The sequence below is a fragment of the Papio anubis genome, chromosome 7, assembly GCF_008728515.1.
Source record: "Papio anubis isolate 15944 chromosome 7, Panubis1.0, whole genome shotgun sequence".
Taxonomy (NCBI): Eukaryota; Metazoa; Chordata; class Mammalia; order Primates; family Cercopithecidae; genus Papio; species Papio anubis.
Window position 1 is genome coordinate 97762546 of NC_044982.1, and position 22178 is coordinate 97784723.

General features: G+C 41.5%; 1 protein-coding gene across 5 annotated transcripts in view; it reads right to left on the reverse strand.

The window, feature by feature from the left end:
- SV2B (synaptic vesicle glycoprotein 2B) overlaps window positions 1–22178 on the reverse strand; it is a 171343-nt gene that overhangs the window by 48762 nt on the left and 100403 nt on the right. For all 5 annotated transcript variants that reach the window (XM_031668329.1, XM_031668325.1, XM_031668326.1 and 2 more), the window contains one exon: window positions 8776–9608. In XM_031668329.1, the coding sequence (XP_031524189.1) occupies window positions 8776–9226 (451 nt within the window). In that variant the 5' untranslated portion in view covers window positions 9227–9608. The remainder of the gene's footprint in view (window positions 1–8775; window positions 9609–22178) is intronic.

A 22178-nucleotide genomic window follows, 5' to 3' on the forward strand; every position in this document is an offset into this window, starting at 1 on the left:
TGGAGCTGCCATGTTGGAAAGATCACATTTAGAGATCATATGGAGATAGAGAGAGATGTTCAAAAGAAGCCCCAGCCATCTGTGTCTTCCAGTCTGAGTACCAGATATTTGTGTGCGTGAGCCCTCCGATGATTCTAGCCCCCACCTTCCAGCTGCCCCAGGCAATGTCAAGTTGGACAGGGGCCGGGTGTCTGCCCAGACTGCAGATTTATAAGCAAAGTAAATGGCATGGTGGTTTTGGTTCTATGGGGAGTATATGTGTGTTTGCTTGTTTGATATCCAATAATAGATAACCAGAATAAAGCCTCTCATGATTCTATAAAAGATCCATCTCTAAACCCTCTTCATTGGGCCACCAAGGTCAAAAGCTTACATATACTTGTACAGGGAATGAGCTTTATATGTTTCCAGCCCACACCCAACTCTGCAACTTCCACCTCCATTCTCAGTAAATATGCCAGTTTACTTAAGAATTCCTCCCATTCATTTCTGTTGCGCTTTCTGTGGTCTGGAAGATCATATTTTCCAACATGGGTCTTATGAGTCAAGGGTCTTATGAGTCTCTTTTATTCTTGGTGAAGTTTTCCATTGTGGGAGCAAATATAAGTATAAATATAGGTGAATCAATATAAATAAATAAATAACATATTTTTATTCTGATGGTTAGCAAATTGGTAGTTACTAAACATCTTTCATTTACCGGGTCTTCCGGAAGGGTGCACTTAACTATGGAAGAAAATCAACTCATTAAAGTCTTTGAAGGTGACATTGCCAAGGGAGATATTCTGCAGGCAAAGTGAACAGAATGTCCTGAGACATCCTTGCTCTAATCAATATTGAAACAACTGAGAAGTTAAAACATCAGGTTTTGCCATTGGATCAGGGAGCAAGATGAGTACTGACTAAGCATCTACTGTGTTCAGATCCTGAGAACAGTAGTTAGAGCAGAGAGCAGGGATAATTTCATTTAATTTTCCCAGCATCCTTGGGAGCTAAGAACCATCCTCTACTGCCCTGTCTTTTCTCTCTCTTTCTGTCTCTCTCTCCCCCTCTCTTTCTCTGCTTCTCCCTCTCTTTCCAGACATTGCTCTTTATTCCCAATAAAACTAAAATCTGCACAAGCTCCACATATCTTTGATTCAATCTTGATCAAAATCCAAGTAATAACTCAGAAACCGTAAGTTTTAACAAGGAGTTAATAATTTAAAGTTGTTGACACAGGTGCTTTCGTAATGGGTAGTAGGCTCTCTCCTTTGATGTTGGAATAAGCTGAAAGGCATAAAAAAAAAATAGCAGTAGACAAGTGGGGAAAGCGTCACCTTCAAAGCTAAATATCCACACTGAATCTGTATCTCACATGATAAAATGAGTGCTTTGTGTGCAAGATGTTCTCTTCGAGAGATTTTTTTTTTTAACTTAGTGGTTTAATTGTGAAATTGCTCTTAATCTTGAGAGTACAGAGCTTGCTTTTCAGTTAGCTGGCTAGGTGGTTGGTTGGTTGATTGTAGAAAAATTTATTTCTATTCATTGTGTGTTAGTTACAGAAAAGTGAATTTCCTCATAAGCTTTGTAATAGTCAACCCTCTGACTATGAAGTCACTGACTGTATTACAATAAACACAACCTGCTGTGTAAAAATGTAAATCTCTTGACGTTAAGAAGGGTTTTCTTCCTTGCATAAATTGTACAAGAAAATGGGTGGGTCCTGACGAGAATCAGCAAGTCTTGCAAGGCAACTGCCTCAGGAGAGGCACTTACAGCCTCCCCAGTCACTGCAGAGTTCATCTTCTCTGAATGGGGGCAGAGAGGTTGCTTATATTGGCAAAAAAGACTCAGAATTTAGGGGCTCAGTGTTCCCAGTTTCCTCAGTCTGCCCGCACATCCCCATGCTGACTTTCAGGATCTCATTCCTTCCCAGTCAATGTTCTCACTTTAACAGAAGACACCCTGCAAGGCTGGGAATTCAATTTTCACTGTAATTCAGCCACTCAGAGAATGAGATTCTGGGTTTGGTTTTCAGCAATCTCAGGAGAGAAGGATCTCTTTCAAGGGAAACACAGAAGCTTTCATATCCTTTATGCAGCATTTGAGCTGGGAATTTGAATCCTTGGGCTCATCCATTTCTTTCCCTACTCTGTCCTGTAACATTAGTGCTACCAGCCAAAGTCATTATACTCATTAGTTTGACAAAAACGTTGGAAGGTATCATGTACTTGGTCGCCCAGATTCTTGCCTATTTTAAGTATTTGATTAGATGTATCTAGTGATATTTTATGTATCTTCATTGCCACATCACAACATGGACTATGAGTGCTTTCTTTACTCCTAGAAATAGAGTCAAAAGGTTCTTTAACATGGAATCAACATAAGTGCCCATCAACATGGAGATTGGACAAAGAAAAGGTGGTGCATATACACCATGGAATACCACATAGCCATAAAACAGAACGAAATCATGTTCCTTGCAGCAACATGGATGCAATTGGAGGCCATAATCCTAAGTGAATTAATGCAGGAGTAGAAAACCAAATACTGCATGTTCTCACTTATAAGTGAGAACTAAATGTTGGGTATTCGTGGACATACAGATGGGAATAATAGGCACTGGGGACTACTGGAGAGGAGAAAGGACTGAAAAACAGCTAGGTTCTTTGCTCACTACCTGGGCAATGGGATCCTTTATATCACAAACCTCAGCATCATACAATATATCTACGTAACAAATCTGCACATGTACCCACGGAATCTAAAATAAAAGTTGAAATTAAATTTTAAATGTGAAAAATTCGAAAGGAACTACTGCTATAACAATATATCATGCTCAAAAATAAGTTTATTTTTGAAATCTTTAAATCTAATCAGATTAGAAAGACAATTCCAGAAACTCCAGAACCAATGCAGAAAACTCATCCTCAAAATTCTGCTCCTCTAGAAGCACTCTCAGTACCAAAATCACTGGGGTAGAGTGATCATCCTAAACCACAGGCCCCATCTTATCACCTCCTTCCTCAAAGGCATATTTCATAGCTCCCCATTAAACAGTTCTCCATTGCCAGTGGAATCAACTCCACACTCCTAAACACGGCAATTGCATATGCCTGCTAAGGGAGCCCTTCATTTTAAGTTTATTCTATTTCTTCTGAGCTTTTTTTTTTTTCACAAAAGCATCAAGTAATCAGTCTATCCTGAAGAATTACATGATCTAAACAGTATAAATAAGAAAACCGATATAAATCAAACACAGAAAGAAATACATGGACATTGCCAGTGGTGGATTTCACCATCATGAGTGAGGAGGTATTTACTGAGGACATATTTTGTGCCAGACAAGTGACCCGCCCCCCTCCATGCCACCTCCTTCTGAGACACAGAGTGGCTTCTCTTTTTAAGAACTGACAATGAATTTAGGCCTAAACAAAACATGGCTCATGAATCAAATATTCTGCCCTGATGCTCGGCTAGAATTGCATATAAAACAATCACGGGATAATCTTTCATGACAGCAGAGTAATATATCTATCTCTGGGCTGCCATGAAAATTCAGCTCACAATTTATTCTAATGAATTTGCCCCATCTGACATTGCTCTGTGTTCTCCGTGCGGCTGGCACAGACACCATGCCCCAGGGGTCAACTGTTAAGTTCTAAATCACTTTCTGAAAGGTATAACTCCCAGAGTCTTTTCACTGCAGATGGCAAGAAACTAACAGCCAATAAAATACACAAGTCGCTGGATCCTTCCAAGAAATCAAAACTCTTCAGGCAAAACATAGAACTCTTGCCTGAAAGGGAAGCTCACATTCATAGGCATGAAGGTAAGGAATAGCCCACAATTCCAGGTTGAGGCGCTTATTTGCAATTATGAAAAATTGGTGACGATTTATTAAATGCAGGCAGAAAAGCATGGAGTTGGTTTGTCTTATGTATCGCCAATATTGTCATCCTATAGGTTGGTGCAAAAATAATTGTGGTTTTTGCCATTTAAAAGTAACTCCAGGGAGACAAGGCTCTCACATTCAAAAAATGAATTATCTTTAAATCTAATCAGATTAGAAAGACAATTCCAGAAACTCCAGAGCCAATTCAGAAAACTCATCCTCAAAATTCTGCTCCTCTAGAAGCACTCTTAGTACCAAAATCACTGGGGTAGAGTGATCATCCTAAACCACAGGCCCCATCTTATCACCTCCTTCCTCAAAGGCATATTTCGTAGCTCCCCATTAAACAGCTCTTCATTGCTGGTGGGATCAACTCCACACTCCTAAACATGATAATCCGTTGCCAGTGATGTCATTTGTAAGAACCAAATGGCTTACCCTGCCACATAGCCTTTAGCTTCCTAAGTTTAGTCATTTCTTTGGGTGATTTTTCTTTTACATACCAGAAAAAGCATAATTATCACATAAAAGGTTAAAATACATGTGGATTCACTCATCAACCACCTAAAATTGTGGAATCTCAGAAGAAAGACTTCAGATTGGCCCAAGGTCACACAATCATTAATAGGGCAATTGCAAAAACAAATCTCCTAATTCTAGAACCACTCCCCCAAGCTCAAGCTCTATCCCTTTACACTGTCTTTGTTTCCTTCCTATCTGAATAAAAGTGGTAAGACTGAATATTGCATTGCACGATTATATTGTGGTGTTTGTATTTAACATCTCTGTGTGACCTCCATTTCTGCCATTAGAATAAAACTCATTGAGTGCCAGGACTTTGTCTCCTTGTATTGCTATAAACCAGAGGAGTACCAGGCGTGTGGTAATGTTCAATCATTTTTTAAAAGAATGGATGAAGACTTTAATTAACAAATGAATGCCTTCTCCTTCATTGAGAGTTGAAAGAGACCAACTGCTGGACACCAGGCAGGGTTGAGCCTTCAATGTCAACAACATACTCACAGACCTTTTTCTTCCCCAAGTGAGACAGTTCCAGATGAGGATCCAACAAAACATAATGCTCAAGAGAAGTAAACTTTCATCTTTCTAAACGCTCAGAAAAATAGGACAGCAGCACCCAGATATTTTTGTCACCTGGCCAAGGGATATTTATTTTCTGAACTGATTCATTAATTTCCAGGAAAAAAATAACAAAATATCCTATGATTTGACACTTGAATTTGGGAATGGAGATTTCTCTTACTGAATTCCTTTCCTGGGTCATCAAGTAGAAGTCTAGTGTAAAGACATCACTTTCAGAGAGTTTCTTTTTCTTTTCTTTTCTTTTTTTTTTTTTTTTTTTTTTAAATGAGACGAGTTGTCACTCTCTCACCCAGGCTGGAGCACAGTGGCACAATGATAGCTCACTGCAACCTCCGCCTCTTGGGCGCAAGCAATCCTCCCACCTCAGCCTCTCGAGTAGCTGGAACTACAGGCATGCACCACCATATCTGGCTAATTTCTTTTGTATTTTGTAGACACGGGTTTCACCATGTTTCCCAGGCTGATCTCAAACTCCTGGGATCAAGTGATCCTCCCACCTCGGCCTCCCAAAGCACTGGGATTACAGGCATGAGCCACCACACCCAACCAGAGAGTTTCTTTTTAAAACAGAGAGAGGATGGGGAAAGAGAGATCTGAGTTAGCAGCACTCAAACATAAACAGCCTTTTTACCAGCTGAGGTAGGATAGCTTGACCTTAGAAGTCTATCATAAAAAACATTGGCTGAAAGAAATTTGCAGTCTCACCTGAGAAAATCTGTTCCTGAATCATTATCAAGCAATGAGTTTAGTAATAATAACAACCACAATTAACGATGTTAACTAAGATATCTTGAGCACTGATTAGGTCCAGGTACTGTTTTAGCCATGTTAAATGGATTAACCTCATTTAATTCCCCAAAAAAATCCTATGAAGTAGATACAATTATTGTCTCCATTTTGCAAACAAGGAAACCAAGGCACAGAGAAGCCAGGCAACTTGCCCAAAATCACGCTACTAAGAAATGGCACAGCAAGGACTCAAACCCAAGCAACTGGCTCCAGAGCCACACTGCTTCATCATCTCACCGCAGGTATAGTTCACTGCAAATGCCAGAAGGCAGAATGGCAGAATATAAAGTAACAACAACTAATCGTTGTTGAGGGGGCACCAACTGCTGGTTGCTTTACACCTACATTATCTCATTTAGTCCTCACAGCACTGTATTACTGCTCTTATTCTACAGATGGAAACACCAAGAATTAGAGGAGTCATCACTTGCCCAAGGTCACTAGCAAATCGATGACATATAGGACACACCCAGTTGCCTAGAGGTTGGACTCCAGTACCCACATCATTATCAGCACACCATGCTCCCTTTCTGCTGGAAGCAGTCTGGTGTTCCAAGCAATCTATAAGGTGCTTGATGACACAGACAGTGGCCTGTGCATGGCATGACCTCTTTCCCACAAACCAGGCATGAGAGAAGGGCAGTGTGATGTGGCAGAACGGGCCCAGACTTTTAAGTCAAATAGACCTGGGGTCAAACCCCTGCTTGACACTTACGAGCTATGTGACCTTAGATAAAACTCTCTGAATCTGGGTCTGCATGTTTACACTGAAGGACAAAGATCATCTAGCTGACATGGTGACTCTGAAGGTTCCATGTGACCGTGTGTGAAAATTCTGGCCTCATGAAATCCTCAAATCATCCAGCCTCCTGGATCCATTTAGACATTCATTTTCTTGACCACAAAGAGGGTCCCATGAGTGCACAGGAAGTCCATCTATGTTCAGAGGGTCTGCCTTCTCCTCTTGGGCTGAGTCACAGCATCTTCTGGGCAGACACTAAGAGCAAAATTACAAAAACCTGGACTCCCCAGATTAAGACCATGTTCCCGCAACTCCCAGCATTTGCCCTAAGAGCCAGCAAGGGCTGCAACCATACTGCAGCTCTGTTAATGAGGCTGCTAGGCACCACGGTGCCAGAGAGACCAGCAGGGCATGAAATCATTACCGACGTTGCCAATTTGGACTCACAGGGACCCAGGGTTTCAGTTGGGAATGCTGCAAAACAAATTAATGTCTTGGAAATGTTTACATCAGTTGGAGATGGTTTTGTTTTGTTTGGGGTTTTTGGTTTTTATCGGTTGTTTGTTGGTTGGTTGGTTGGTTAGTTTTGTCCTTTAAAAAAAATCTACTATTTATACTTAAAAGCAGGTAGTAGAAATTTTTAATATGAAAAAGAACTACACTAAAATTATATTGGTGTTTAAAAACTCTAGGTAATATCCTTGCTTCTCAACCCCTTCCATCTGTTTGCATATACTCTGTCTCTTTTGGTGCCCTCATGATTATATCTGACATAGTTCTAATCATTTTAAATGGCCCTTTAGTTAAACACAAATGTGTAAAACCATTTTAAAAAGTCCCCAGGAACAATTCTTTATGCAGATGTCCTTTATTTGATATCTCAGTTTTATTTACAGTGGCCCTAATTCAGGGGATTGCAAACTGCAGCCCGCAGGCTAAATCTGGCCCACTGACCATTTTTTTGTAAATAAAGTCTAATTGGAACACAGTCACGCCCATTTGTTTACATGTTGTTCAAAGCTGCTATTGTGCTACCGTGGCAGAGTTGAGTGGTTGTGACAGAGACCATCTGGGTCTGCAAAGTCTACAATATCTACTATCTGGGTCTTTACAGAACTGTTTGCTAGCTGTTGTTCTATAGCAAATATTGGGGATCTGAATTGCACCAGGTATTTCATAGAGACTGTCCCTACAGTAACTAAATAATTCTCTGTGTTTGTTAATGTCTGTTTGTTCAACTACATGCAAATTATCTGAGAGACAAAAGGTTTTTTCTTCTCAGGTCCTGAGCACAGAGTCTAGCATAAGGTAAATCAATAAAAAAATATTTGTTGAATGAAGGAGCTGAATTGCTAGATAGATTTTGAGCTCTTCAGGGTCACAAGCATGTCCTGGTCTTGAATGAGAACTTGACTCATAGTTCTCAATAACTGCATGTTTGCTGCACAATTAATTCCATGGACTCTAAGTTTAGAGGCTAGATATGTTTTGCAGGACATTTGGTGACTAAAGACAAATGCTTGTCCATATGATGATGAATCTTTTCTACATCACACCATTTGTGCATATCCTCTCTCTAATTTCACAAATCGTCTCTGCCTCAGCCTGATGCTGATGCTTGGCTCTGATGATGCTGATCTCTTAATTGATTTGCAAAGCTGTTCCTCTATCCTGCAGAATCCATCTGTGCTTCACAGCATGGTTCCCAACAGCCTGCAGGGACTCCACTGGTGTGCTCAAGTCCACCATTCATCCCCAGGGTATGTGGGCATTCAGCCTACTAACATTTATGTACATGAGAAACCAGGAACAGACACCATCAGATTCTGGAAAGACACAGAGAGAAGAACCAAGTGGAAGACACCAGCCAGAGGTCTCTTCCCAAATATATTTGTCATTTGGACATGGAAGAAGGTTTAATTTGCCACTCCCACATTTGCCACTCCCAAAATGTATTTGTCATTTGGACATCGAAGAAGGTTTAATAAGAAGAAGAAAGAAATCTGACTCTCAAGGAGGCAACAAGATCTGGAAAGCAAACTAAGAGCTCAGAAGTCAGATAGACCTCAATAGAAATCTAAGCTCCAAGACTTATTAGCTGTGCAAACTTAAGCCAATCAATTGATTTCTCTAAGATAAAAATTCCTTAACAGCAAAATGGGTACATTGTGATATATTTAAAGTGCCTAATAGGGACAGATACTACATAAATTTTACTTCTCCTTCCCTTTCATTGGAGGGATCATTGGAAATTTCCACTTACCTAGCATTCCTTTTTTGGAACTGGACAGACACATGTCCTTCTCTGCACTGGGCAGGGCAAAACTCACCACGAACACTTCCACTCCATCGGCCATCAGGGCCAAACCTAAGACGAAAAAGAGGATCCACTGGAAGCGGCCATGGCCACACTCATCCATGATGGTCTCGTACTGGTGGGCCAACTGCTCCTCATCTTCCAGCCTCTCAGCCATCAGGTCTGTCTGGCCCCGAAGGCTGTCCATTCTGGAGGGCGCCATCTTGGCCTGCTTGGCCTTGACATCATCTGGGTGAGGGATACCCTGGTACTCGCCCTCATAGATCTCGTCTTCCTCATCATGACCTTCGGTGACATCACTCTGTGCATCTTCTTCTGGGTTGGACTCATTGCCACGGTAATAGCCATCACTGGGGGCATAGCCCCCATAGTTGTCCTGATACTTGTAGTCATCCATTCCTTGGTTCTGCGACTGCTTGGTTGTCACTTGAGCTATATCCCTCGCTCTGTGGTAGAGGTTTGGGCTATTTCAATAACCATCATTCATTATGTAGTTCAAATGTGAAATATGTTCATGTGACTTCTTAGGTGAAAGTCACACTCATTTTCTCACCCCTTTATCTCTCAAATCAACCAGATTTGTGCAAAGACAACCTAAATATCCTTTTGTACTCGATATCTATTGGAAGTCTGGAAAGTTTCAAGCTCTGGTCTCCTTTAGAGACTCAGAAGTGTTGTGTTGGGAAGTGTTGATTAGAAATGGATCTAGCTGTTTTTCTTGACAGGGACTTGGCAGACTGCGTGCTGGCCTGATTTGTCCTGCCACCGAAGATTATGCCCTGAGAACAGAGAGAAGGGATAGAGAAGAATGTTACAAAAGGTTGAAATTCTAACAAAATACTCTCAGAATTAAGCCAATATATTCGGTAATGCCAATGCCTCATGTGTAAGGTGGGGAAAATCTTGATCAGAGATTCAAATTTCTATCAACTGAATGAGGATTGAGTCAGTGAGGCTGGAGGCTAAGGGAGAAGGAACCGTGGTCAGAGAAGCCCTTTGAAGCTCTAATTGACCCATGAAAGAGGTCAAATCTTATGCAAGTTAGAAGAAATACCTAATGTAAATGTCAAGTTAATGGGTGCAGCGAACCAACATGGCACATGTATACATATGTAACAAACCTGCACGTTGTGCACATGTACCCTAGAACTTAAAGAACAATAATAATAAAATTTAAAAAAACTAAAAATCTTATGCAAGAATGGAATATAAAGTGGTCAAGGGATTTTCACTCTAAGATAATTTTGTGTTATGGATTTTCTATTAGAACTTATCAAGCCTTTGGCAATAGTGGAGGTTATTAGAGCTCAGTTTCTGCTATGAAAATGCCAGCTTTTCTAACTTTGTCATGAAGTGGCTGTACAATTTAACATCTAGAAATGTATGGCAAAATAAATAAATAAATAAATAGCTGGAAACATTTTTCTTGAGTCCCAGCTTACTTTTGAGACTCAGCATTGTGTTTCAAAGACCACTCTGTCCTCACATGAGGCTTAAACAGGCAGCAACAGGGGCCTGAGGATACAGCCAGATGACCTGGGTCTGAAACTCAATTCTGCTGCACAATGGACCACGCGACCATGCACGCATCTTTCCGAGCCCCAATTTTCTCATGTATAAAATGGGATAACAACAGTACTTATTCAAAAGGTTGTGCATAAAGTGCTTAGAATAGTGCCTGGTCTGCACAGGTAAATACTATTTAAGCCTTGACATGAGTGCTGCTTTTTTTTTTTTTTTTTTTTCCTAGTTCCATTTCTGGACACCAGGAGGCAATGTTGTCTAGAGTCAAGATCTCATCCTATATCCCAATTCCAGTCAGAGTCCCTCTGTTGACTCCTTTGCCCAGTGGATTCTCATTGTGCCTAGAATCTCAGGTTTCACAAGGCTTGGGGCCACCATTTATCATGGCCTACCGTGTGCCAGAGAGTGTGCTAAGTGTATCACATCTCTTATCCGTAATTCTCACAACAGCAAAGAAAGAAAAAAAATCTGTATCTTCATTTGAGAGATAATCAAATTGTCTCAGAGTGGGTTAGTAACACGATCAAGGTCACAGCACTAGGACCAGGTCACCGGTCCCAAAGCCAACTCTTTCCTCATGCTTCTCAAATGCTATCCCGAGGGACTCACATTAAATCACCTGGGGAGCTTTAAAAATACAGATTCCCACGGTGTAATGAAGAAGGGCTGATTCAAGCTCAGAAATCCAAATTTGCACACAGCTCTCTCCAAGTGGCTCTGAGGCCCCGCCTCACTGAGTCAGGTGAGTGGAGTCAGGTGAGTGGAGTTAGCCCCCCTCAGGACTAGGCGTCAGCCCCTCCTACACCCCCTACCCCACCCCAGTGCTCCCAGCTGCTAGACCCTTGATAGGGATGATGCTCGGACCTCCATACATTGAGGCTGCCAGAGACTCATGCCCCAGGTCAAACTACCTGCCGACAGTACAGACCCCATCAACCTTTACAGGCCTCCCTGTCACACCTGAAATCCACTGTCCTTTTAGCATGCTCAGCAGATGTCACCTCACAAAGGATTGGACACACTTGTCCTCACCATGGCTACTTGACTCCTCCCTTTGCCCACAGACCATCCCTGGGCCATCTGCCCCACACCTGCTTCCTGGCCCTCCTAGTCTTCAGCCCTGGACAGACTCCAGGACTGAAACCCATCTGACTCAGACAACACAACGCATTTCCTTCTGAGAGGATGGAAACCAGTGGTTCTCAAACATTGCAGGGTGAAGCACCACTCAGAACATGGGCAGATCAACAGAAATGCCAATTCCAGGACCCCTCCCTGAAAGACACTGAATCTGCAGGATGGGGGCAGGGCCTTGCAATCTGCATTTTCCACAAACAACACCGGGAATCCAGGACTGCACTTTGAAAAACAGTGCCAAAGAAGCCAGCAACAAATACTTACTAAGAAATGATTTGCACTCTACTCTTTCTGATTTTTCACCATCTCCAGTAAATAAATTTCTATTAGACCATGTTGGCTTGAACCATGTCAGGTTAATATTCTAAATCTGTTTTTATTACATCTATTTAGGGACCACCAGAGGAATATAAGTCACATGTAAACAGCAGGAGAGTTTGCAGAGTGCTATAAAAACAGGGAAAGAACACCAATTGACTGAGACCTGGTGTGTTGTTTCCATCCCGGGGGCCCTATAACAACGTCGTGAACTAGAAGTGATAGACTTACAATTCCAAAAGTACTTGTGGGACTCACCACTCAGGACAAAGGTTCTGGGAGTTGCTTTGCAGAAAGAAGAGGATCTTCGTCAAAACTAACTCCACTCACCTGATCCAGTTAAAAGAACTGCTGTGAATGTCCAGTGCAGTGGAGGGAAGGGGAATCACTGTCCAGTGATTTTTCATTTCTATTTCATTTAAGAAATAGAACTATTAATCATTTTCAATGGTACTGGCTGAATTGTGTCTCTATAGCATGAAGGTATGTTGAAATTCTGACTGCTGGTACCTCAAAATGTGATCTTATTTGGAAATAGAGTCTTTACAGAGGTGATCAAGTTAAGATGAGATCATTCGGATGGGTCCTAATCCAATATGACTGGTGTCTTTACAAAAGGACACAGAGACAGACATGCTCAAAAGAAAGACAATGTGAAGACCCAAGACAAATGCCATCTACAAGCCTAAGGCTTCCCAACCTGCAACAGATTCTCTCTCACAGCTCTCAGAAGGAATCAACGGTGTTGACACCCTGATTCTGAACATCTAAGCTCCAGAGTTATGAAACAAATAAATTTCAGTGGTTTAAACCATCCAATCAGTAGTATTTTTTATGACAGACCCAGGAAACTAATACATTCAACAAGTCTAGTGTTTATCAAATAACAAAATCAAACAGCTATGATAAAACAACCACAAGTGCAACTGCACTGAGTACTGAGGTGAGCATTTTATAAGCAATACCTCATTTATTCTTACAGTCAATAGTAAAACAAGATTATTCTCTCCATTTCACAGATTAAGAAACTGAGGACTAAGAAGATTGAAGAATGTGCCCAAATTAACACAGAGAATCAATATCGGGCTTGGATTTGAAATCCACGTTCAAACAGAATATTAGGGATGATGATACAAAGTGAAAGAAACGAAGATGCCAAGAATATAAGTCAAGGTCACACGCTGAGTCGCTGGTAGAGCTCACATTGACATTGAGCTTCCAACTCTTTGGTTAGGGTTTGCTCACCCATCCTCAACAAACATGTCCTGGGATCTTGATGCTGAAGCATTACAGGAACTGTGACATGACTTGATCCCCATTCTCAGAAGATTTACCCCTCATGAGAGAGTTAGACTAAAACAACACAAAGCATCATGCAGTAATAAAAATTACAATCTCGATTATTAATAACAGTATCTTCCATTTATTGAATACTTGCCTTGAGGCTTTGTGCCAGCTACTGTTCTAAGTTTACCATGTGCTTTACATCTTTTAACCTGCACAAGAACTGTGTGAGGTGGGACTATTATTGTGCCCATTTTACAGAAAATAAGACTGAGACCGAAGAACTCAAATAGTATCTGCTGAAATAGTATCCTAGAGGTAGTGGGGATGTCCAAGGGCAGGAAAGGGCTCAGAGAAACAAACAATGGAGAGGAAGGCATGGCAGGCTGGAGGACAAGGCTACACAGAGGCATGGAGGCAGGATGGCTTTGCTTGTCTTGGCAGCAGTGAAGAGGCCAGGTGGCCTACAGCAGTTGATTCAAGAGTGGGAGGTTATGGGAGATATGATGCGGAAGGAAATAGAAGTCAGTGTGAATACACTGCTCAGGATTTGAAATTTTCTTTGAGAAAAGAGAGCCAGTGAAGGTTGTTAAACTGGACACAGCAGTACAGTGCAGCAGGGCAGGGCTCTGGAAAGATCCTTCTCATGGGGATGTGCTCCTGGTTTTTAATAAAAATTCTAACAACAATGAAACCAGGTAGAAGCTTTCATGTATGCATGTGTGTGTGTGTGTGTGTGTGTGTGCACACGCGCGTGCACACGCACGCACGCGCACGTGTGTGTACATGCTTGGTAATAGTCCAGAGCAGAGGTGAGGTCTGGACCAAGGGGGTAGCCGTGGGGCTGGAAGGATAGACACAAGAGGACTCCCACAGGAGAACACATGGTGCATTTCCTATTAGGTGAGGAGGAAAGGCCGAGAGTGACTAGAACAATGATGACCCTAACGAGCCAAATTCTGGACTGGAAACCTTTCCAGCATCCTATATAATTCCTGTGTAATTAAGATTTTAAAAAATGTTTTTTCAGGCTGATCCACCTTTTCGGTATGATTGTGGGACGTACAACAGAGACTCTGGTCTCAGAGGGTCCAGGTTCCAATCCTGACTCTGCCACATCTACTACCTGCATGCAAGCTACTAACTGCTCTGTGCCCCAGTTTCCTCATCTGTAAAATGGTTAGAGTAGGGTCATTGTGAGAATTCAGTTGAGATCATCCATGAAGAGTGCTCAGCACGGTGCCTGGCACAGATGTGATCAATTTAAATCTCATCTAATAGCTATTATTGTTGTTGTCATCATAATTATTGTCTGGACATGGGGGCTCACACCTGTAATCCCAGTACTTTAGGAGGCAGAGGTGGGAGGATTGCTTGATTCCAGGAGTTTGAGACCAGCCTGAGCAACATGGTAAAATTCTGTCTCTACAAAAAATACAAAAAGTCAGCCAGGCGTGGTTGTGCACACCTGTAATCCCAGTTCCTCAGGAGGCAGAGGACGGAAGATCAATTGATCCCAGGAGATGGAGGTTGCAGTGAGCCAAGATCATGTCACTGCACTCCAACCTGGGTGAAAGAGATCCCCATCTCAAAAAATAAAATAAATTAATAAAGATTAAAAATAAAATAAAAATTATGATTATTATCTAAGTATTAGCAATTAAAATGTAGCCAAGTTCTAAGCTCGAGCCCAGCCTCATGCCCCATGAGATTTGGGGCCCATCAGGACCGGGCTAGGAAACCAAGTACAGAGAAAAACAAACTAACATTGAGTTACTCATAAAAACAACTACTTCCCATGCTGCTAACCTCTTAAGCATCCTCCTTTAACTTTTACATTCTATTAGCCTCCACATCTATGCTATATGACTCAAAATCATTGTGCAGCAAACTCTTGCTTGTTACTAAATATCACAGAGAACAAAGTTAAATATAATATTATAATCAAATGATGTAATGCTTCCCAAAATCTGTTCTGTAGAACATTAGGCCTTTAATATTCTCATTTCAGTGAAAAATAGAATTCCAAGAGCAAGTAAGTTTGGGAAACACAGCATCTTCTATTCACTATTCTCTTTTGGAAATTCACAATGCACACTGCTGTATTAAAGGCCATGAGAAGGCCTGAATAAAAACCTGCTGAACACCACAGTAAGATACCACTACACATCCATTAGAATAGCTCTAATCAAAAGACAGACAATAGCAAATGTTGGCTAGGATGTGATGAACTGGAACCCTCAGAAACTGACAGTGGGCATGTAAAATAGCCTTTGGAAAATAGTTTGGCAGTTTCTTAAAATGTCAAACATACATTTACCAAATAATCCAGCAGTTCCATTCTGAGAATCTACCCAAGATAAATAAAAATATATGCCCACACAAAGACTTCGACACAAATGTTAATAGCAATATTATTTATAATTGCCCCAAACTGGAAACAGTGCAAATGTCCACCAGCTGATGAATGGATAAACCAAATGCAGTGCAATGGAATACTGATTAGCAATAAAAAAAGAAACAAATTACTAATACAAACTACAACCTGGGTGAACATTATGTCAAATGAAAGAAGCTAAACACAAAAGACCAGGTGTTGTATGATTCCATTTATATGAAATATCCAGAATAGGCAAATCCATAGACAGAAAGTAGATTGGTGGTTGCCCAGCGCGGTGGATGACAGTGGGGAATGAGTGTAAGTAAACTTGAGGGAATTCAGGGGTATGGGGAGGGTGTTGATGGGAATGTTCTAAAACCGGATTATAGTGATGATTGTACAATTCTATGAATTTACTAAAAATCATCGAATTGAACACTTACAATGAGTGGATTTTATGGTATATAAAATATACCTCAATAAAGCTGCTGTCCCCACCACCCCCTCCAAAAAAAACCTATTTAACCTAGTAAAATCAGTATTTCCCACTATCATGGGCTTCTTTTTCATTGGAATCCTCATTGACATCCATGGAATACAGGCTGTTCTAAATAAAGATTTTTTTTTCACTAGAATATAAGCTCCATTCATCCCAGGATTTTGTCATGTCTTGAGAACCCATTTGGCAAGCATACTGGAGTCTATCTGCATGAGGGACCAAGAGTTTCCTACTGGAAGAGAGAATTACAGAGCACATCTTGGTCATAAGCCCAGTGGATTACTGCTGAAAGGAAGGATAATTCTGAACCTTTTCACCAGGCTCTGTCCAATCTTGATGGTGTATCAAGAGCCCAGAATGTGCCCAGGTGCAGTGGCTCATGCCTGTACTCCCAGCACTTTGGGAGGCCAAGTTGGGTGGATCACCAGAGACCGGAAGTTTGAGACAAGCCTGGGCAACATGGAGAAAGTCCATCTCTAAAATACGTACAAAAATAAGCCGGATGTGATGGTGCACACCTGTAGTGCCAGCTACTAGGGAGGCTGAGGTGGGGAGGATGACTTGAGTGGCTTGAACCCGTGAGGCGGAGATTGCAGTAAGCATACCACTGCACTCCAGCCTGGGCAACAGAGAAAGACCATGTCTCAAAAACAAAGAAAGAAAAGAGAGAGAGAGAGAGAAAGAAAGAGAGAGAGAGAGAGAAAGAAAGGAAAGAAAAGAAAGAAAGAAAGAAAGAAAGAAAGAAAGAAAGAAAGAAAGAAGAAAGAAAGAAAGAAAGAAAGAAAGAAAGCCTGCCTGCCCAAAATGTAGCAACTCTGCTGTGAACAATAATAAAAGATGGTCCCCTTAGCCAAGATACCAGTATCCTCAGGGCCCACCCATGGAGAGCTGAGCACATCTGGTAGTCCTTTTAGCAGGAGTCAGTAGCATCTGTGACTTGAGTTGCAGTCAGCTTTGACAAGAGATTCACCCCAATGAGTCAGGGCAGAAGAAGAAAACGGCAGACATCCCATGCTTAGAAGGACAGGACACCCTTGGGTGCTCCTGGAACTATTTGGTAGGAATTTGGTGGACACTGAGGCATTATAGGGATAAAGTCCAAGAAAATGTTATTTGAGAACCTTATTATAATTCTATTTTATATAAAGAAAGAGAAGAGTCAACACACTCAGATGGGTACTAATGAGATGTTCACATGTGTTAGCTTTGTGAAAAGGGGTGAGGCTCCAGACACACTCCCCCAAAATTTGGCACCTTGGCATTTGAGAAAACAGCAGAAGCGGGAGGGGCTTTTTTTGGTTTTTTTGAGACGGAGTTTCGCTCACAGCAACCTCCGCCTCCCGGGTTCAAGCCATTCTACTGCCTCAGCCTGCGGGATTGGCTTTCGATCTTTCCCCTTGCCCTTCTCCCCTGAAGCAGATTGTAAAAATGTGTTCTGACTTTCCTTTAAAGTAGGTCATAAAATCTTCATTCCAGCGGTGCCCACCCTATACCTAAAGGAAAAGAATATCCTTATCTCTGAAGACACAGGGACACAGTGATGAAACTGAGCAGACAGGCCTTGGTAAACTCCCCCGGCTCATTCTCATGAGACCATGCCCTTTTGTCCTCCAATCATACTGCTGCACAACTGTCCAGAACAATAAACGGTTCTCCTGGTTTTTGGGGGAGTCTTCATTTCTGAAGGCTCCCATGTCACATAAAACTCATATTAAATAAATTTGTATGCTTTTCTCTTGTTAATCTGTCTTTTGTTATAGGGGTCTCAGCCATGATCCTGGCAACAATAAGAACAAATACCTTTTACTTTAGCTCCCATCCTAATTGAGATAGTCATAGCAATAGTGAGTACTAAGCGAGGGCACGTGACTCCATACAAAGTAGAGTCTGTTGTGTTAGAGAAAATCCACTGGACAACTGGAGAGAGGACCTGAATCATAGTCCCATTCCTGCCATAAAGGCATTGAGGGAGCCTGAATGAAGTCACTCACCTTCTGGGGTTCTCAGCTCCTCGCCTCTCAATCAAGGGATTGTTTTGGATGATTTCTAAGACCCTGTCTAGCCATCTGACTCAATATTTTCTCATATATCTGTGAAAATGCTTTGAAGTATCTAAGTAATATATAATAACAGTATTATTATTATGTTAGAATATGACAGGATAATGTTTCTTTTGAGTTAAGAGCAACATTTACAAACTGATTAGCCATTTGTTTTGGCAATTTGGTGGCTGTTTATTCTTTTATTATTATTATTATACTTTTAAGTTCTAGGGTACATGTGCACAATGTGCAGGTTTAGAACATATGTATAAATGTGCCATGTTGGTGTGCTGCACCCATTAACTCATCATTTACATTAGGTATTTCTCCTAATGCTATCCCTCCCCCCTCCCCCTAAACATTTAGAATTACTCCAAGAGGTCCCATGGCATTGCACACGTATTTCTATTATCACATTATACTGGAATTATTGGCGTCTCTTTGTTTATGTGTCTCTCTCTGCCAGGAGATTGTGGGCAGGTCCAAGATAGATAAAGCACTGAATTTTACTTATCTTTGAGTCGCCAGAACCAAATAGAGTCTTGAACATAGAAGATTCTCGAAAAATGTTTGCTCAATGAACACAGTTAATTGTTATTCAGGGTCGGGCGCGGTGGCTCACACCTGGAATCCCAGCACTTTGGGATGCTGAGGTAGGCGGATCATTTGAGGTCAGGAGTTCAAGGCCAGCCTGGACAACATGGCGAAACCCCGTCCTCACTAAAAATACAATACTTAGCCGAGCATGGTGGCACATGCCTGTAACCCCAGCTATTCAGGATGCTGAGGCAGAAGAATCACTTGAACCCGGGAGGCAGAGGTTGCAGTGAACTGAGATTGTGCCACTGCATTCCAGCCTGGGCAACAAAGTGAGGATCTGTCTCCAAAAAAAAAAAATATATATATATATAGAGAGAGAGAGATAGATAGAGATATATATATATATATATAGTTACTCAGTGCCTCGCTGAAGTTGAAAATGGCCCATGAGACAGAATGTCCCTGCCTTGAGTGAATAGACGAACTGGTTTAATGTTATGCTTTACTTTTGCTAAAAAAATAAAAATACAAGTTAAATTGCCAGGCGCAGTGGCTAGCACTTTGGGAGGCCGAGGCAGGCAGATCACCTGAGGTCAGAAGTTTGAGACCAGCCTGACCAACAAGGAGAAACCCTGTCACTACTAAAATTACAAAATTAGCCGGGCATGGTGGCACATGCCTGTAATCTCAGCTACTCGGAAGGCTGAGGCAGGATAATCACTTGAACTTGGGAGGTGGAGGTTGCCATGAGTGGAGATTGCACCATTGCACTCCAGCCTGGACAACACAGCAAGACTCTGTCTCAAAAAACAAAAACAAAAAAAAAAAAAGAAAATTTACAAGTTAAATTAAAAGTTCAGTTCTTTGGACACACACAGAGCCATTTACTCTCACTTGCCTGTAGTCCTTCTATTTACATCCACAAGTTCCCAGCTAAGATTGCTGGGGCTGCAGCGGTTCTACCAACTGACTGCTTGAGTTACTTGTTATCAACTTTCTGACCATAAAAAATGTTTTAACCACCTGTGATGCTTCCTGAAATATCCTACTTGATGTTTCTGGGGTAGATTACATCAACCCGTGGGCTGAAAATACCAAGGCTTATTTGGCTGGTATGGGAGACAGTATTCTTTGAGGCTTCCAACAATTACTGCACTTGCCCCACTTACAACAGTGTTGGTTCATGAGTATTACGTTAAGAATACTTCTTTCTTCTAAGTGGAATCATCTATCTATTTTCTATTTTGTTAAAACAGAAAGCTAGTTTTCAAGGTGGGAGAAACAACTGATTATGAAATAAGAACCAAACCCTGCAAATTGTTTTGCTGGAGAAAAACACAAATACTTTAATACCAAATACTTCAAAGTAATGTCAGACTTAGTTTGAATTTTCATAATGGTGTTTAGTTTTAAATACAAATGCAGAACAATAATTTATGGAGAAGTATGTTCATCAAACCATTATTTATTACAACAACCCTTGAAAACAAGCCATATGTCACATAACAAGGGTTAGGTAAATAAATATTAAGATATTTATACAGCTAAATCTTATGGGAATATAAGAAATATGTTTTTGAAGGACTTTTTAAGAAAAACAGAGAAAATGATGACACTACAATGCCAGGTAAAATGGTAGATAGATCATGTATTTATTGTTATACTAATAGTATCCATAATGTTATATGAATATGTATGTATACTGTGCAGATATTTCTAGCAGGATGATCTGTTAAGACGTTAATGTTTGCCTGTTATCCCCTGAAAAGTGTATTTTCTCTCTCTCTGTTCCTCTGTGTTCCAAAGCCAAGCCCGTATTTGTTTTCCAGTGTGCTCCTCAAACCACCTGCAGAAGAGAATCACCTGGTGCTAGTTAAATGCAGGCGTCCGGCCCCCATTCCAAAACTGCTAAAACAGAAGGAGGACAGAAATCTGCTTTATCTCCAAGTTCCCAAGGTAATTTTTGTGCTCACTCAAAGTCAAGAACCTCTGGCCTAAGCTCTTCTTACCCCAGGAAACAGTTTCATTGTGATTCAAGTACAAGGCCAAAGAAGACCTCACCCAAGCCTTCAGATAGTTAATTAGCTCTTTGCAGGAGCTAAGCGGTTAGGGAAGGGGATGAGGGGCTGGTGACTGGACCTGTGGAGATGCCCAATCACGAGGACAAAGACTCCTGGACGAAGGAATGTGAGCTCTCCAGAGGAGATAGAACCCGTCCCTCCTGCAGGTAGCGCTCCGGATGTGGGTGGGATAGCTATAGGATGCCTGCGGGGCCGTTTACCCTGCCGCCCTAGGGTCAGGAACAATGGTCCCAGCCTACAGCATGACTAGTAAACAGAATCAAGAATCACTGAGCAGCGTCTCTTGTAGTTTATCCAAAACAGAACTGCTCGGCAGACGGCAGAAGGCTTGCTCCTGAAGGCAGCATTGAGGAGCAGAAAGAACGAAGAGAACCACTGTGGCTATAGCCACGGACTAAGGAGTCAAGCACACCCCCACAACTGTTTGGGGACCACTTAAATAAGTGATCCAGTGGAACGGGGAAGGAAGTCCTAACAAAGACCATTATGGGCAGCTTGCCAATTCTACTTTGATTTGATTAAACAATTGTTAATGATATTTCTTGCTGTACAGTGGCTGTTGTAAAGCGAATTCTTGCCCATTGCATTTCTTTACAGATACCAGCTCTGGGTTTCTGAACCTTAAGCTTCAGTTTCTTCGTGTGTGAAATGAGGAGAATAAGGATTCCTATTCATTGCGTTGTTATGATAATTAAATGTGTTAACATTTTCGAAGTGCTTGGCCCAGTGCCTATCACCAAGAAAGAGCTCAATAAAAATAGCTGTCATTATATAAACACACACACAGATATGCCTTTCTACGTATTCCCTATTCCTGCAGAGATGCACACCACACTCTAAAGGACAACAAGACCCTTAACCTCACTCCACAAGCAGCAAATCTGAGGCCTTCTTGGATGAGACCCTCTGGTTTTTTAGCACCTCCACTCTGCTGGAACGCTGCCCTGAATCCCCATCCCCAGGTTAGGGTCACCACTACCCCACTCCACCAGTCCATGCCAGCTCCCTCCTCTAGAGATCCGGACCTGGTCCACTTCCTAGTAGTCACGAGCTGGTATTTTGTTCCCATATGACTGATTTCCAAGTTAAGTGTTTCCCAGAGTGGAAGATGCTACCTTTCATGGTGTCTGACATGACTTCAAAAGGTGTTTGAACATACCATTCAATGACATTGAATCACATAGAGAAATGGTGATTCCATTTTCAGGGTTCTTACAATCCCTTTCGATTGTCATGGAAAACGTCTCCTTTTGGGGGCCAGCACAGCTCTACCAATTCCTTGCTAACTTGTTAATTGTCCTTTTTAATGAAATGAAAACAGACTCCGGTTCAGAGCCTTTAAAAGGAACAGCATCTGACTATCGTCAATAACATAACACTGTATTATTTTTACTGTCTTTTTTAAATAGTAACCCTATATTTATAGGAGTGGTATAGTATCTTCACTAAATGAATGCAGTCAGTTAATAAAAATGACCTGAATTTTTTAAATTAAGTAATTAAGTAAGAGGAGTATAGGAGGTGGTATATGATCTTTGCCAGGC